This window comes from Martes martes (genome assembly GCF_963455335.1).
Source record: "Martes martes genome assembly, chromosome: 5".
Lineage (NCBI taxonomy): Eukaryota > Metazoa > Chordata > Mammalia > Carnivora > Mustelidae > Martes > Martes martes.
The window spans coordinates 134,031,649-134,046,513 of NC_137892.1; the positions used below are offsets into that span (position 1 = coordinate 134,031,649).

Below are 14,865 nucleotides of genomic sequence, written 5' to 3' on the forward strand. Positions count from 1 at the left end.
TTCCCTTTATTAAAGAAAGAAAAATTAAGAAATTTTTCTTGCTTTTATAACGTTTTTATTATTGTCAGTTCTTGAATAGAGCTATTTCTTGATATACAAGTATTCCTTAGTACCTGATTTAAATATTTAGTCAGGTACTCTCAAGACCTTATTAAAAATATGATATTAATGTAACTTAACCACAGATATCGAGAGGCAATTCAAAAATGGGATGAAGCACTGCAGTTAACCCCAGATGATGCCACCCTGTATGAGATGAAATCACAGGTAAGGATCATGGAGAATTTCAGTTTCATTATGAAATCTCACTGTGTTGTGTTCATATGTGTTTGGTGAATAGGAATGAACCAAAACGGCATTTCTTTCCATTTTCTTTCTCAAATATGTCTTTTTCAAATTTTTTAACATTTCCTTTCCAAAATGTGTTACCATATTATTATTGGTAGGCCCTGGGTGATAAAATATTATCACTGTATTATTTATGGCTCTGCCTTTTGCATGATGTTAGAAATTCATTAATTTTCACAGTGAAGTTAACTTATTTCAACCTTGGTAAGATATGAACAGATGCCTATTTTTTAGGAAGTCGGTGGTGATTTCTCTTTTTCTCCCCCCCCCCTTTTTTTAGTGGTGATTTCTTAAATGAAATATGTTTGCTTGCCTTGGAAATTAATTGTAGTGAACTGAGCAATAGCTTTGTTTCTTCAGAATGAGGATGGTTGGACTCTGAATGATGATATTTCTCTAAAAATGGCCTAGTCCTTAGCAAAAGGTCAGAATAGACTCAATTTATTAATAGTTTAGAAATAACATTTGAATTTTAAAAATACATTTCTACTATTTTGTGGGAAAGCCTATAAAGAAAATCTCTGAGCACTTGGATTAAGTTATCCAAAAGACTTTAAAATCTCTAATGGAGCATCAGGCATATTTTTGGGAGGGAATAGTTGCAATTCAGCCTTGATCTACACACTTCACAGATACCTTTCAGATGATGATCTCCAACATAAGGCACACTGTAAATAGAAAACCACACTGTAAATAGAATAATCAAAAGTGGAATTAAGAGTTTAAAGATCTCTGAACCACCATGGCTAGATCATGATCACCTTTTTTTAACTGATGGACAAGAGTGTTCAATGACTGAGAAGGGGATAGTTTATATTTTCATAGTTATTTTAGAAATAGGAAGAATAGTCTTTCCTGACCCTGCATGGCAGAGGTGTGGGTCAAAACCACTGAGATGCTATATTTACCAGACTAAAAATATATTTTTAAAAATGAAAAAAATTATATGTGGTTATTCATTAGTAGTTTGCTAGTTTATGAGTATTACTGACAAGTTTTGTTTCTTTTTTTTTTGGCTACAGGTCCTAATGTCTCTTCATGAAATGTTCCCAGCAGTACATGCAGCTGAAATGGCTGTCCAGAGAAATCCACATTCATGGGAGTCTTGGCAAACTTTGGGACGTGCTCAGCTTGGATTAGGAGAGATAGTCCTGGTAAGGAAGTTAGATTATTATAATGATGAAATTTTATTCTGACGTGTTTTTGATTAGCTGAGCCAAAAAGTAAATAGCCATTTATCACATCTGTGCAAAAAATAAATAGCAAATTACCTCTTAAAGGTAGTAAGCATAGACACAGATCATAGTTCTTATTGAACGTCTTTTTCTGTTGTAAACATCAATTATATTAGAGTCAGAATATTTTTTCCAGGGGGCACCCCGCTGGTTCAGGTGGGTAAGTTTCCGACTCTTGGTTCGGCTCAGATCGTGATTTCATAGGCCATGAGATTGAGCCCCCTGTCAGGCTCCGTGCACAGTGGGGAGTCTGTTTAAGAGGCTCTCCCTCTGTCCTTCCCTCTTTCTCTCTCTCTCTAAAATAAATAAAATCTTAAAAAAAAAAAGAATTTTTTTTTCAGGTGTTAGGTAGCACAGGCTGAAAAAATGAGAGTTGGCTGTGACCGTTACATCTTGTTTTTGTTTTTGTTTTGGCAGGGCTGGCCCCTAACATCCCAAAGAGTCTTTGCAAATCTAATACAGTAGTGCCGAATTTTCTGTTTGTCATTAATTAAGATTTTGCATGGCTGTATTTGCCTTTCACAGTTAGAAAAAAAATAAAAAATTAAAAATAGCTTCTTTAAAGGCTAATGAAATGACTGGTAAACCCTGAACTTAGCTTTACTAACAATGGCTTTAGTAAGTTATGGATAACTTAGATTTTTCTGTTTACCAAAATAAAGGTGTTGGTCAAAACCAACCAAAATTTTTGTTTACCAAAATAAAGGTGTTGGTCAAATTCTCAGAAATAATAAGTAAGGAATTTTGATGAGAGAATAATTGGTGTCAAGTAACTTAAACTTGATAATCTGAAATGAGGTTCACAGTGATGGAAACCAGTTTAACCAAAGTCCCTTTTTTTTTTTTTTTTTTACCTAAAGACTTAACTCATACTAGAGTTGGAAAAAAGAAATTCATGGTGTTTTGTTTTCTAATGGGTTAACAGGAAAACAAACAAAGCCTATCACATAATACTTGCCTCCCATTTCTGCTTTATTTAAAAGCTTACAAAGCATTATCTCTTTTGCTTGTTAAGTGTCTATGGTAATGGGAAAAAATCTCTAGGATTTAAAGTTTAGCAAAGATTGTCCTGTAAAGAAAGAAAATACTGCAGGAGACATAGTAGAGGTACTTCCAGTCAATCAGTAAAAGTAAAATTGTTTAAGATTTTAAGGTTTTTTTGCATAAGGGAGCCAGTTGTTCAGTTGTGGTTTTTTTTTGATTTTATATATTTTTTCCTGCTGATATGGTTCTGTCCATTAAAATTAAGAAATTCTTGCAGGGATTAAAAGTCTAATTTTTTTCCTCATTTAATATAATTTTTAGGGCTGTACTTGGGGAAATCTAATTTTGTAATTTTTATGTAGACTTAAGCTATTTTGAAAGACTGGAATGGTAAGAAAAAAAAGACTTAAAATGTCATAAGGAAGGGTTGCTATGAAAAATATATTGAAAGCAAGCTAAAATTTATGAACATCTAACCATTCTTCCTATATTTGCATATATTTGGACAAAAACACAAGATAATACAAAGATAAACAGACCAGGTGGTAGATTAAGAGTCAGTAGGTGGGGAGAGCTCCAGCAGTAATTATTTAGGATTTTATGTAGACTTGGGTGTTGGAAGGGATGAATCATTAAATTCTATACCTGAAACTTACATTATATGTTAACTAACTGGAATGTAAATAAAAACTTGAAACTTAGAGTGAGTTGGGTGTTGGAAAACAGTTATAGGCTTAGTTCTTCATTTTCTAATTGCTTGAGGTGTAAAATTAGCTCTTTAATTGAGATCTTTCTTCTATAAACGTCCCTCTTAGTTCTGCTTTTGCTGCATCCATAAGCTTTAGTATGTTGTGTATTCATTCTCGTTTGTCTCCAGATGTTTTCTCATTTCCCTTATGACTTACTCTTTGACTCATTAGTTGTTGAAGACTGAGTTGTTTAGTTTCTGCTTATTTGTGAATTTCCCGGTTTTTCTTCTGCTACTGATCTCTGGTTTTATTCCATTGTCATTAGAAAAGACACTTGGTATGATTTCAGTTGCCTTAAATTTGTTAAACCTTGTTCTATGACCTGACATGTGACCTCTCCTGGAAAGTGTTACATTTGTACTTGAGAATAGCATGCACTCTGATGCTATTGGCGGGAATGTTTTGTCTATGTTAGGTCCCTTTGATCTATAGTGTCGTTCAGGTCCTCTCTTCCCTTAGTGATCTGCCATCTGGGTGTTGGGTCCATTACCGAAGTTGGGTCTTGCAGTCTCCTGCTGTCTATTGCTGTCAGTTTCTCCCTTCAGTTCTGTCCGTGTTTGCTTTATACTTACAGGTGTTCTGGCTTTGGGAGGAATACATGTTTATAATGGTTATATTTTCCTGGTGAATTGACCCTTCTATCATTCTATAATGTCCTTCTTTGTCTCTTGTGATGGTCAATACATGTTAGCATTATTTGCATCTAAGCTCTGGGTGTCAAAGGTAGGCATTCCCAGTACGCACCTTTCTGATGATGGGTTAGCCAAGAAATCCCTAGGTTCTTAAAGCTGCCGGCCTGCAGACGTGGAACAGTGCATTTGCCTTGTCTTGAACTAGAAAGCATTCCCTGTACTTTAATGAACTGGAGTTCTCCCCAGCAGTTTGTCAGGCACTTTCTTTCACACTTCTTTAACTTTTTCTTTTTTTCATCATAATCATCATCCAGTGTTTAGGGCACAGCCCTAATTTCTATCCTTATATTCTAATATGTTTTAAAAAAATGTCAAACATACACACACACTGTGTGTGTGTGTGTGTGTGTGTGTATAAAATATATATGAAACATATATAATATATATAATTTTAAAGAGATGGAGATAGATATTATGGATTATATATATTAAACTGACTCATTTTTTAAAACAAAGCAAACAAAAAAAACTTTGATTTTTTTTTTTTTTAAATCTCCCTTAGGCAATTCGAAGTTTTCAGGTCGCCCTTCACATCTATCCAATGAACCCTGAAATATGGAAAGAAGACCTTTCTTGGGCAAGAACGCTCCAGGAGCAGCAGAAAGTTGCACAGAAGATTAAAAAGTGTGACACATCAGCGGAAGTAACCCATTTCTCACCAAAGTCAATTCCTGACTATGACTTTGAAAGTGATGAGATTGTTGCTGTTTGTGCAGCGATTGCTGAGAAACAGAAGACGGTTCCAGCAAATAAAACAATGGTTATTGTGTCGGCTTCTGGGACTGTAGAGACAGTCACTGAGAAGGAAGATGGGGCTACACCACCAGATGGCTCTGTTTTTATCAAAGCCCGATGAAGTAGTGGGAATCCTTTGAATCTGTCTTTTTGATTGCCACTTACAATTTTAGGTGTAGGGACATTAACTGTGGAGGAACAGAGCAAAACTCCTGTTTGTAAAATGAGTTTTGCAGATGAGGCATATAAAAACCAAATGGTAGAATTATGGGATAGTGTTTGGACTACGCTTTGATAAGTTATGATTTAAATTTCTTAAGATTAAAATTCCGAGTACAGTGGCTTTTGATTCATAAACTTAATTTAATCCCAAAATATAAATGAGTGCATTTTAAAGACACAACTTGGAAAGTGAGTTCTTTAATAGTGAATCACTTGATGGCCAGTTCATAAAAATGCTGACTTGTTGACTTTTGTTCCGTGATAAAGGAAGTCAGTGATTTATTTTCCTCCTTTTAGAAATATACTGCTCTTGCTATTCACTCTTCTGTTTTTCTGGTTGCATTAGAGTAAGTCTGTCACAAAGCTCGAATATTTTTGACTTTCGGTTTGATTCAAAGTTGTCATTTGGTTATATGTGGAATCTTTGAAAGTTTGGCTGAAAAATGCATGCAAATGTCTACATTCTAAACATTTTCCGAAGTTTCTCTTAATTCTGATTTGAGCTTTTATTTTGACTTTAAGATTATTATGACAATAGTAATTGCCTCCTTCAGTATTAGATATGTGAAATACTGATACATGTCAGAATGATGGTTTTATTTTTTTAGTTGTTGAAGTGGTTAGTGTTCCTTTCCACAGGTGGGTCTTACTTCAGTTGTGCATTTTTAAAAAATGAATGGTTTTTATAGATGTGTCATAACAAATTGTCCTACTGCGTTGTCCCAGTCAAAAGCAGTATTTTCTTCTTATTTTTTCTTATAAAAGCTTAAAGATTCGGAAAATAATTTATCTTTTGCTTATAACTTTCCAGCTGATGGTTTGGAAGTCCTTTTCTAGATAACTTTTTTGGAACTACTCAATTAAATTACAATTACAATTTTAAATAACAGATTATATCTTTCTAAAAATAAAAAAGTAAGGCTGTTCATGAGTGCCAGTGAATGAATAATTTAGGCACAACATACATAGAAACTGAAACATGACTGTGGTACAATATGTGAGTAGAGAAGGCTATATTTAAAGAAATCTTTCATTGAAAGGCCACAGTCATATTCACAAATCAAAACCGTCATTGTTAATGTGAATTATTATTTTTATACTACATATACTGTAGTGCAATTATATAGACTACTGGGTACTGTTACTTCTGACACTCAGGAAGCTATTATTGCTATAAAATTAATTTTATCCTTGTTAGAAATGAAAGTAAGCTATTTTGTTTTAAAGAATCTTACCTTACCCTGTTGAAGCATGTGTGTAATGGTCATTTTTCTGAGATGATTTTTTTTTCCTTTTTAAATTTTTATTTAAATTCTAGTTAGTTGACATACAGTGTGATACTGGTTTCAGGAGTAGAATTCAGTGATTCATCACTTCCATACAACATCCAGTGCTCATCATAACAAGTGCCCTCCTTAATGCCCATCACCCATCTAGCCCATCCCCCACCCTCTGAGATGATTTAAAAAGTTTTTCCTTTAGTGGAATGCTTACCTCTTTTTTTTCAGCGTATTTATTTTTTCCCCAAAGTTACATTGCAAAGTTAGCTCTAGTTAGAGAGGTTAGTTTTAGAGTAATCAAAAAAACAAATACTAATTACATTTTATTTCATTTAATAAAAGATATTCTCCCAAGGTAGATACTTGGGCATCTACAGAAGTGAGCATTCACCCTTTGGTATGTTGTTTTGAGTATTGGGCTTTTGTTTATCATGTAATTTGTGAATAAATAGTTTTTTCCTTCATTTTAAAGATTTGCCTCTTTGTGTTGTTAGCTTTTGAAAAATTAGGTTGATTTGTTTAATTTCTTTGTTATGTGGGAATAAAGTATGTAAAACACCTTGGATGGAGTCTTGCATAGGATGTCCTCAGTAAATGTTAGCTATTTCTGTGAAGAACTTGACTTAGTTTGGAGATATTTAACCTGTTTCTTCTGAGTTTAAAAAAGTAGGAGAATTTTGTAATCTTTATCTGAAAGTGAAGAGTCACTACTTTTGATATTTTAGGACAGATGGTTATCAGTTGGGGTTATTCTTGTCATAAAGTCAACCCTAAAAGAGGCAAGACCCAGGATGGAGGGCATGTAGCTACAAGATTCTGTTGAAGAACCTAGTGTTTTTCCTGTATTCATATCAGTGGAACAGATTTGTCTTTTCCTTACTCAGATATAAGACATAAATTGGAAGACATAAAATGGAGGGAAAAGGAATAATGAATTATGAAGAACAAAGGCAGCTCATTTATTCATGCCCCAGAAGATGCTCACCTAACACTCTTCTGTGCATGAAGACACGAATGCATGTATCATTTTATAAGATGTGAATACTTATACATAGACATTTGCTAAGCTTGTTAACTGCAGTAGCAAATACTTCTAAATCTGAAAGAAAAATAGTTGGTGTTTATAATAATGATACAATTAAAGATGTTTAACACACTCTCTGAAATAACATTAAACACTATATTGAATATAATTTGTATTATTCTTAGTTGAAAATTGTATGGGGTAGACACTTGCTAGTCAGAACACCACACATCCAGATCATGCCTGATAATTTGAGGATCCATATATTCTCTAGATAACAGGTTTTTAGATTATAACGTATTTATCTTAAATATGCTAACAAATGCTACACAAACATTGAAAAGCATGCAAGTCATGAACCCAGAATCACTGCAGTTGGGGCCTAGGCACAACACTTTTATAGTAGTAGTCTTAGTGTAAAGAGGTTTTAAATTGATGTTATATGACAAAACTGTAGTGAAGATATAAGTAAAAAAGTTTTGTCTGAGAAAGCTAGAGTTCCTATGATTATAACTGACCACTATAGCCTCTTGAGTTTGAAAATTATGCTTTATGTAATGATGTCAAAAGTTTGTTTTACTGCCTTTCCCAGCAGTAAGAAAATTTTGTCTTTTTTTTTTTTTTTTTTCTAGACTTTGTGAGTCAGTAGCCTTTCTAAATTGACTCTGGACCAGCCATCCTGGAGCTTTGATTTCATGACATACATGTATCTACATTAGTTGTGAGTTGACATAGGAACCGTAGTTCCATGACTATCTTTGAATTAATTAGTATACTCAATGGGTTTTCTTCTGAGAGATTTATATTAAGCCAATGGTGTGAAATTGATGGCATTTTAGGATTGAGAAAGTAAGGGTTTCTTTTTTTTTAATCAATAATAAAGTATAGAAATTTGTGAGTGATTGACTCATTACCAAAGTAAATTAAAATGAAATATGTCACTTTAGTCACTTGCAATTAAATATGCTCTCTGGAAGGGGTAGCCCTGTGGCTGGTGTGCCATGAATTGTGCCTTAATGCGTGTTATGTGTGAACTTGGTGTGTGTGCCACGGTGGAAGACAGGTTGAAAAATGTTGATCTACATCTTGTTGAGAAGGCAGAGGGTAGAGGTGGCCTCCTCTCGAGGTGCTTCTTTACACATCCATTAAGCAAGGACTCCTGATCGCGTCCTTCTCGGATCACCCCAACTCCCTGCAAAAGGGGGTTCAGGGTAAAGAACTGGACATGCAAACCTTTCTCCCCTTTCTGGGGATTTGTAATGCTTGCAGAGAGCCTGTGTTATATTCTCTTGCCAGACATGGCATAAGCTTTGCAGTGAAAGGCTCTGTGACTCTGCAGGGGGAGCCCTGGAGTTGTGCAGGACCGCCCATTCCTTGGTGAGCAGGTCTGTCTTATTCTGGGTTAGATATTAGGTGGCTATTATTGGTGCAAACCTAAATCTGATATACTGAATCTCCATTTGCCTGGCTTGGCCTCTCAAGTGGCTCAGAAGTCAGGAGGGGGACGGGGAATATTATTTCATGATTCCCTCAAACTTCAACAAAAATTCGTGAAAATTATATTTCAAAGTAAGCATGAGATAAACACCAAATTGGGAATTATTTTTTCGAATTTTACCCATTTTTCAAGTCATGGAAATTCTATTGGAAATGGATAATGTCAATTACAAGACAATATGTAAACATTTGTTCAGGATGTCCAAAGACCTATCCCCTGGGAATTGTGAAAGACCACAGTATTGACTCTAGATTTACTTAGAAGGAGAAAATGTGGGGCGCCTGGGTGGCTCAGTGGGTTAAGGCCTCTGCCTTCGGCTCAGGTCATGATCCCGGGGTCCTGGGATCGAGCCCCACATCGGGCTCTCTGCTCAGCAGGGAGCTTGCTTCCCTTCCTCTCTCTCTGCCTGCCTCTCTGCCTATCTGTGATCTCTGTCTGTCAAATAAATAAATAAAAATCTTTAAAAAAAAAAAAAGGAGAAAATGTAAAACAAATTATATTCTCTGCCCACCCTGTTAACTTCCTTAAGAGTATAATTTACATATAGTAAAACATACCCTATATTGTAAGTTTATAGTTTGAGGAGTTTTAACAAATGTGAACAACCACACAATCACCATTACCATCAAGATGTAGAATATTTCCATCACCCAAAAGTTCTCTAATGCCCACTTGCGGTGAGTTCTCCTCGACCCCAACAACCAGCACTGTTCAACCACTGATTCCTTTCTGTGACTATAAATTAGATTTGACTCTTCTAGCATTTCAAATCATACGATATTTACTCTGTGTCTGACACTTCTGCTCGGCATAATACTGTTGAAATCCATCCATGTCGAGATTCATCTGTGCTATTATGTATATCAGCAATAGGTTTTATTTTTATTGCTGAGTGTTGTTCTGCTATATGGTTAAACCACAATTTATAGCTATTCATGTATGTTGATGGGCATCTAGGTTGTTGATGAACATCTCAGTTTTGATCTCTTACGAATAAAGCTGCTATGTATATATGTCACAGGTTCGTGTGTGGCAGTGTGTTTTCATTTCTCCTGGTGAAATACCTGGAGGTAGGATGGTTGAGTCTTATGGTAAGTGTAGGTCTAACTTTCGAGGAAACTGAAACTTTTCCAAAGTATTTGTGCCATTTTGCATTCTGACAAACAGTGTATTTAAAAGGTTTCAGTTGCTCCATACCCTTGTCAATGCTTGATGTTGTCATTGTTTTTCATTTTAACCACTTGGGTGGATGTGTAGTAGATCTCACTGTGGTTTTAATATGCATTTCCCTGATGATGTTAAACATTTTTTCATATGCTTATGTGACATTTGTATATATTTGGGGAAGTGCCTGTTCAAATCTTTGGCCGATTTTTTATTTGGGTTATCTATTATTGAGCTGTAAGATTTTTTTCTATATTTTGGGTAAAAACTCTTTACAAGATATTTGTATTGTGAATATTTTGTTCCCATCTATGGTTTGCTTTTCTTTTTTTTTTTAAAGGAGTTTATTTATTTATTTGATAGAGAGACAACTAGAGAGGGAACACAAGCAGGTGGAGGGGGAGAGGGGGAAGCAGGCTTCCCACTGAGCAGGGAGCCCAACTCAGGGCTCCATCCCAGGACCCTGGGATCATGACCTGAGCCAAAAGCAGACGCTTAACCGACTTAAGCCACCCAGGTGCCCCACCTTTTTGTTTCCTTGATGATAACTTTGGAAGAGCAGAATTTTAAAATTTTGATGAAGTCCAATTTATATTTATATTATATGTAAAGTCCAATTTATATATTAAATATTTAAATATATGTGTGTACATATATATATGTATATATATTAATGGTTGTGCCTTTTGTGTGCTGAGAAATCTCTGCTTACTCCAAGATCAGAAAGATTTTCTGTGTTTTCTCTAGAAGTTTTACAGTTTTAGCTTTTATAATTAGGTCTGTGATCTATTTGAAGTTAATTTTTATATGTTGTATAAGGTAAAGATCAAGGCTCATTTAAAAAATTATTTCTTAGAGAGATCCTAGAGCCCCTCTCCTGCCTCAGTCTAGATGCACGCCCTCCTGGCCTGCTACAGGGCTGTTGCCTTGAGCTCTTTCATCATTGTTCTCCGAATTCTCTTTGCTTCTCCGTTGCATGGAATCTTGTTTCACCCCTTCTCAAAAAAAAAAAAAAAAAAAAAAATTGACCTAACTATTCAGATTTTGTGTGTGGACTTGCCAAGGTTAAACGTTTTCTGGACATAGGAATGTTTGGCAGACTCTTCTGTTGGCTCCCATGCTGTGGAATGCGGTGGTGACCTAGAAAAGGTAACGATAGGGTAATGAATGAATGGTAGAGACATTGATTTTGATATGAGAATCAGAGGCCCAACCATCTTTCTTTCTTTTTTCCCAAAGTGCTTCCAGCCTGCAGCTAAAGCCCCAGGTGTGGCCCAGGACAGCTCCATGCTAGACAGCAGGAGGAAATGTGCTCTTTTGCTCTGAGTCTCTTTCTCTCTGGTTCCATTTCTTGTGCATCTGGAGAGCCACCTTGCAATCATACTTGTGGTGTCTGAGACTCAGGTTTGGAGGTGCTGGGAAGGGCACGTGGTGGGGAAGGCAGTGGAAGAGAACACACTTTATGGTGTATTTTGTTCTGAAGCAAAAGACAGGTTCACTGCTGTCTGGAAGGAAAGCATTGCTGCTAAAACTTTCATAAGTTGAAATGGTGTGAAGTGAAGAAGCAATGACCATGAATTTTTTTTCCCTTTTAGATTCTATTTTCCATTATCTTATGAAAATAAAATTAAAATATTTATAAAGTATGACACTAGTTATAAGAGGAAACACCCCCAATCTTAACTAATATTGACAAGGCCTCTTGAATAACACCTAAATGTTTCCTTAAAAATCAGCACTCTTTTCTTTTTTTTCTTTTCTTTCCTTTTTTCCTTTGTTTTTGTTTTTTGTTCTTTTTGTATTTAGCCCTCAAGGAGTGAGTACATCTATGATTCAACTTTCTCGTTGTTCTTAGGAACACACTATATACCAAAATATGAGAATCATTCCACTTACCAATTTTTCCATGCATATTCTTTTTTTTTTTTTACTTTTTTTTTTTAATAAATATATAATATATTTTTATCCCCAGGGGTACAGGTCTGTGAATTGCCAGGTTTACACATTTCACAGCACTCATCATAGCACATAACCTCCCCAATGTCCATATCCCCAGCACCCTCTCCCATCCCCCCTCCCGTCCCCCCTCCCCCCAGCAACCTTCAGACTGTTTTTTGAGATTGAGTCTTTTATGGTTTGTCTCCCTCCCAATCCCATCTTCTTTCATTTTTTCTTTTCCTACACCCCAAACCCCCACATTGCATCTCCACTTCCTCATATCAGGGAGATCATATGATAGTTGTCTTTCTCCGATTGACTTATTTCGCTAAGCATAATACCCTCTAGTTCCATCCACGTCGTCGCAAATGGCAAGATTTCATTTCTTTTGATGGCTGCATAGTATTCCATTGTATATATATACCACATCTTCTTTATCCATTCATCTGTTGATGGACATCTAGGTTCTTTCCACAGTTTGGCTATTGTGGACATTGCTGCTATAAACATTTGGGTGGACATGCCCCTTTGGAGCGCCACGTTTGTATCTTTAGGATATATACCTGGTAGTGCAATCGCTGGGTCATAGTGTAGCTCTATTTTCAGTTTTTTGAGGAACCTCCACACTGTTTTCCAGAGTGGTTGCACCAGCTTGCATTCCCACCAACAGTGTAGGAGGGTTCCCCTCTCTCCACATCCTTGCCATCATCTGTCATTTCTTGACTTGTTAATTTTAGCCATTCTGACTGGTGTGAGGTGGTATCTCATTGTGGTTTTGATTTGTATTTCCCTGATGCCGAGTGATGTGGAGCATTTTTTCATGTGTCTGTTGGCCATCTGGATGTCTTCTTTGCAGAAATGTCTGTTCATGTCCTCTGCCCATTTCTTGATTGTATTATTTGTTCTTTGGGTGTTGAGTTTGCTAAGCTCTTTATAGATTTTGGATACTAGCCCTTTATCTGATATGTCATTTGCAAATATCTTCTCCCATTCTGTCAGTTGTCTTTTGGTTTTGTTAACTGTTTCCTTTGCTGTGCAAAAGCTTTTGATCTTGATGAAATCCCAATAGTTCATTTTTGCCCTTGCTTCTGTTGCCTTTGGCGATGTTCCTAGGAAGAAGTTGCTGCGGTTGAGGTCAAAGAGGTTGCTGCCTGCGTTCTCCTCAAGGATTTTGATAGATTCCTTTCTCACATTGAGGTCCTTCATCCATTTTGAGTCTATTTTCGTGTGTGGTGTAAGAAAATAGTCCAATTTCATTTTTCTACATATGGCTGTCCAATTTTCCCAGCACCATTTGTTGAAGAGGTTGTCTTTTTTCCATTGGACATTCCTTCCTGCTTTGTCGAAGATTAGTTGACCATAGAGTTGAGGGTCTATTTCTGGGCTCTCTTTTCTGTTCCATTGACCTATGTCTCTGTTTTTGTGCCAGTACCATACTGACTTGATGATGACAGCTTTGTAATAGAGCTTGAAGTCTGGAATTGTGATGTCACCAATATTGGCTTTCTTTTTCAACATTCCTCTGGCTATTCGAGGTCTTTTCTGGTTCTATACAAATTTTAGGATTATTTGTTCCATTTCTTTGGAAAAAATGGATGGTATTTTGATATGGATTGCATTAAACATGTAGATTGCTTTAGGTAGCATAGACATTTTCACAATATTTATTCTTCCAATCCACGAGCATGGGACATTTTTCCATTTCTTTAAGTCTTCCTCAGTTTCTTTCATGAGTACTTTATAATTTTCTGAGTACAGATTCTTCACCTCTTTGGTTAGGTTTATTCCTAGGTATCTTATGGTTTTGGGTGCAATTGTAAATGAAATCGACTCCTTAATTTCTCTTTCTTCTGTCTTGTTGGTGTGTAGAAATGCAACTGATTTCTGTGTATTGATTTTATATCCTGACATGTTACTGAATTCCTGTACAAGTTCTGGCAGTTTAGGTGTGGAGTCTTTTGGGTTTTCCACATAAAGTATCATATCATCTGCAAAGAGTGACAGTTTGACTTCTTCTTCGCCAATTTGGATGCCTTTAATTTCTTTTTGTTGCCTGATTGCTGAGGCTAGGACTTCTAGTACTATGTTGAATAGCAGTGATGATAACGGACATCCCTGCCGTGTTCCTGACCTTAGCGGAAAAGTTTTCAGTTTTTCTCCATTGAGAATGATATTTGCAGTGGGTTTTTCATAGATGGCTTTGATAATATTGAGGTATGTGCCCTCTATCCCTACACTTTGAAGAGTTTTAATCAGGAAGGGATGCTGCACTTTGTCAAATGCTTTTTCAGCATTTATTGAGAGTATCATATGGTTCTTGTTCTTTCTTTTATTAATGTATTGTATTACATTGATTTGCGGATGTTGAACCAAGCTTGCAGCCCTGGAATAAATCCCACTTGGTCGTGGTGAATAATCCTTTTAATGTACTGTTGGATCCTACTGGCCAGTATTTTGGTGAGAATTTTCACATCTGTGTTCATCAAGGATATTGGTCTGTAATTCTCTTTTTTGATGGGGTCTTTGTCTGGTTTTGGGATCAAGGTGATGCTGGCCTCATAGAATGAGTTTGGAAGTTTTCCTTCCATTTCTATATTTTGGAACAGTTTCGGGAGAATAGGAATTAGTTCTTCTTTAAATGTTTGGTAGAATTCCCCTGGGGAGGCGTCTGGCCCTGGACTTTTGTTTGTTTGGAGATTTTTGATGACTGTTTCAATCTCCTTACTGGTTATGGGTCTGTTCAGGTTTTCTATTTCTTCCTGGTTCAGTTGTGGTAGTTTATATGTCTCTAGAAATGTATCCATTTCTTCCAGATTGTCAAATTTGTTGGCGTAGAGTTGCTCGTAGTATGTTCTTATAATTGTTTGTATTTCTTTGGTGTTGGTTGTGATCTCTCCTCTTTCATTCATGATTTTATTTATTTGCATCCTTTCTCTTTTCTTTTTGATAAGTCTGGCCAGGGGTTTGTCAATCTTATTAATTCTTTCAAAGAACCA

At 36.1% G+C, this 14,865-nt stretch overlaps 1 protein-coding gene across 6 annotated transcripts in view; it reads left to right on the forward strand.

The window, feature by feature from the left end:
- TTC33 (tetratricopeptide repeat domain 33) overlaps positions 1–6,709 on the forward strand; it is a 32,072-nt gene extending 25,363 nt beyond the window's left edge. For all 6 annotated transcript variants that reach the window (XM_080804874.1, XM_080804873.1, XM_080804872.1 and 3 more), the window contains exons 3-5: positions 186–267; positions 1,371–1,502; positions 4,511–6,709. In XM_080804874.1, coding sequence (XP_080661000.1) covers positions 186–267; positions 1,371–1,502; positions 4,511–4,864 — 568 coding nt within the window. In that variant the 3' untranslated portion in view covers positions 4,865–6,709. The remainder of the gene's footprint in view (positions 1–185; positions 268–1,370; positions 1,503–4,510) is intronic.
- The last annotated feature ends 8,156 nt before the right edge of the window (positions 6,710–14,865 follow it).